This window comes from Gekko japonicus, unplaced genomic scaffold, assembly GCF_001447785.1.
Source record: "Gekko japonicus isolate JY-2015 unplaced genomic scaffold, Gekko_japonicus_V1.1 scaffold5933, whole genome shotgun sequence".
Taxonomy (NCBI): Eukaryota; Metazoa; Chordata; class Lepidosauria; order Squamata; family Gekkonidae; genus Gekko; species Gekko japonicus.
In genome coordinates, this window is record NW_015162652.1 from 7,930 (window position 1) to 11,276 (window position 3,347).

The 3,347-nt window shown below is 44.7% G+C and overlaps 1 protein-coding gene across 1 annotated transcript in view; it reads left to right on the forward strand.

Moving 5' to 3' along the window:
* The window catches only part of LOC107106380 (transient receptor potential cation channel subfamily M member 5-like), a gene marked incomplete at both ends in the record, with an annotated part of 35,119 nt that overhangs the window by 7,067 nt on the left and 24,705 nt on the right, over positions 1 to 3,347 (forward strand). The window contains one exon of the mRNA XM_015406515.1: positions 2,381 to 2,512. Within this exon, the coding sequence (XP_015262001.1) occupies positions 2,381 to 2,512 (132 nt within the window). The remainder of the gene's footprint in view (positions 1 to 2,380; positions 2,513 to 3,347) is intronic.

The following is a 3,347-nucleotide window of genomic DNA, read 5'->3' on the forward strand; positions in this document are numbered from 1 at the left end:
TGCAGGGTGTTGCAGGGTGTTTAAAGCCATGAGGGAGCCTGCCCCAGCCATAGCGCCTTAGTGATCCTGGCAGCCCCACCTCCACCATGGCTTCTAATACTCCTCCCCCTTCCCCCTCCTACACTGGACAGGCAGCTGCCTGTCAGGTGTAGGAGAGGAGGTGGGATGCTTACAGCCGCCGGGGAGGTTTGGTCAGCAGGATTGCCTTAGCACTGCTGCTGGCCCAGCCTCCCCAATGCCTTTAAATACAATCCCCCCCAACACCAGGCAGGCCGGTGTCTGTCAGGTGTAGGAGCAGGGCCAAGGTATGAATGTTTATGGGGAGATAGTAAAGGACATTTCTAGGAGCCATTTCAATGCATGCCTCCCTCATGAACCTGAAGAAATATCCACCACATCACCACTCCCTCACACCAACTCCCCCTCACACCTCTCACCACTTACTGCCCTCCAAAAGCACCTGGCAAACATTGAGCCAGATACACCAATGCTACAAGGAGGAGGCAACTTAGGAATGTGGCAAAGACATTTGCATATAGTACTCCTGCAGTGCACTGAGCTGCACAGGCCAAGTACCAGCAAGATCACCCTGAGGTGCTTAGAACAACACAGTCTCCATATGAGCAAAACAATCCAGGAACACAAGTAGAAAGGCCATCACTTTCATGGAAGGTAGCAGGAGTGGACTTAACAGACGGCTGCTTCATAAATGGACTCCGGAGTGAGCTCACCAAGCAGCCTGGTGATCCTAGCACCTGAGGGCAGAACCATCAATGTGGTCTAGAGAGAGGTCCTTCAGTAGAGAGAAAAAAGTATGTATGTCTCACTTCATTTCTTACACTACAATCTTCTCCATTAGAATTCCTACAACAAATGTCACATTCCAGACTTCACATCATCAGTATTATAACTGGATTTACAGAACTTAAATACCGTAGCGAAGCACGGGTAGCAGGCTAGTTTCTTATAAAGGCAAAATGCAGAGGACTGTCCCCTTCCTCATCACTGTCCTGTCTCGTTGTGGTCCTGTTTTTCTAAAAAAATATATGTTTAGATATAAGAGTAACTTTTGAATCAACATGAAGAATCCAAGTGCATAGATACATATTTTCCCTGTATAAACATGGAAAATTAGTAAAAGGGTTGAACAGTTGTTTTCTGGGAATATATCCCTACCTTTTGAATACTGGGTGTTGTGAAGACTTGCTTGAATTTTAATGAAACATTATTAATTACAAGTCTGTGGGAAAGTGCCCTCTTTTTGCCAACATTAAATAGAACCCAATGTAAGAGGAAGCTGGGTCATATAGTTAATTGCAGCTTCTTTGTACAATATCTCATACAGAATGTTCTCATACCTATTAGTTTGTATCCAGGATATAGCAACCCTTTAATTCAGCAGTGACAGTGAATAAATTATCTCATGGTTCTGTCTCCTTCCCCTGATCTAACAGGCTTAGTAAAAGGAGCTGGTAGTTCTTTGGTTTTCAGATTTGCACAGTCATGGGCATAACTCAAATCTTATCGCAATAGGTGTAGAACAAAAAAACCCATTCAAATATTATGCAGGGATAAAAACTGTCTGTTTTGTAGGTCTTAATATAAAAGAGAACATAAAACATACAGATATCTGGGGGCCACCAAGTGTTCCCTAATTAAAAGGACATCTATTATTTTAGAGGACTTTCAATTATATGTAGCAACTGCATGGGACCAAGAACACTGCCCTGCAGTTATCCAGTGCCTGCTGAGGCACTGCAGTTATCCAGTGCTTACTTTTTGCACACTTTATGTGCAGTGCTTACTTTATGCAGTTATCCAGTGCTTACTTTGTGCACACTTTATGCAGTGCTTACTTTATTTATTTAATTTATTTATTTTATTTCGTTTATATCCCGCCCTCCCCGCACGCAGGCTCAGGGCGGCTTACAACACGAGGTGTAATACAACACCACAGTTAAAACAATTAAGGCACACAGTGCAATAAAATACAGTTAAAACAGTTAAAACACAGTAAGCAACTCCCAAGGATCCATCGCGACTACCATACTCGCTCCCTATTGCTCACCACATAGGGGTCAACGAGGGGGATGCTGTGGGGATGTTCAGACGGCCAGAACGGCCCAACCCAGCGGTACTGTTTTGCAGTCCCCCGTTGGTGGTGGTGGCAGCGGCGGCTCCTATTCGAAAGCCTGGCGGAAGAGCTCCGTCTTACAGGAGTTATCCAGTGCTTAATTTTTGCACACTTTATGCAGTGCTTACTTTATGCAGTTACTCAATGCTTACTTTGTGCACACTTTATGCGGTGCTTACGTGCATACCGAAAGATCCATTTATGCAGATTCCAGGTATGAGGTTGTGTTGTTGTCTGCTTCTTTAGGATAAGTCACATGCCAAAAGGTTACCTGGCCCTTTGGATATGAATCAGAAAAGTGAAAATCCTTGGAGAGATTTATTTTTATGGGCAGTACTTCAAAATCGGCACAAGATGGCATACTATTTCTGGGCTATGGTAAGCTTGAAGCTACAGGCTGCAGCTACTTCAAATGTCCATTTTTTGAGGACATTTCTGTTTAATGTCACTGCCACGAACGGAAGACACAGATCATTGCTTGGAGAAAGCACGCCAACTTCTTGCTCTTCCCTTCTTCCCTGTGAGAGCAGGCACTGTCTGTGGACACTTGGGACTGCAGAAGCGAAAACCTTGCAGAGAAAGAGAAACAGAACAAGCCCAACTTCATTTTGAAAGCCTAGTTTTAAAGAGTGCCCCTTGTCCTAATAGTGGGAAAGGTCAACCTACAGTTGGCAAACAGGGGATCATCTGGTGTTTGGGTTTTCGCACAGCTAAGGACAAGGACCAAAATTGTCATGTTTCTCTCATAAATAAGGCATAAGAATTGGGATTCTTGACTGGGTAAAGGAGGGTGGCTAACCATCATCATACCGCTTGTGTCCTTCTGTTCACATGAGCAACAGCTGAAGGGAGCCTCAAGTTACTGGTGCAGAAGAAGTAGAATTCTTTGAGAGCAAGTCAGAATGAAACAGAGCAGTACATTCACGGCTCTTTTTGTAGAAAAAGCCCAGCAGGAACTCATTAGCATAATAGGCCACACCCCCACATTACCAGAAGTGTGGTTTTCCAGCCACACCCACCATTCGCTTGTTATTCTGTTTACCTTGTTTGTTGTCAAAACCCAGGGCTTTTTTTTGTAGCAGGGACTCCTTTGCATGTTGGGCCACACACCCCTAATGTAGCCAATCCTAATGAGTTTCTGCTGTTGGGTGTGGCCTGTTATGCTAATGAGTTCCTGCTGGGTGTGGCCAACTCAGGAGCCAGCCGGAACTCC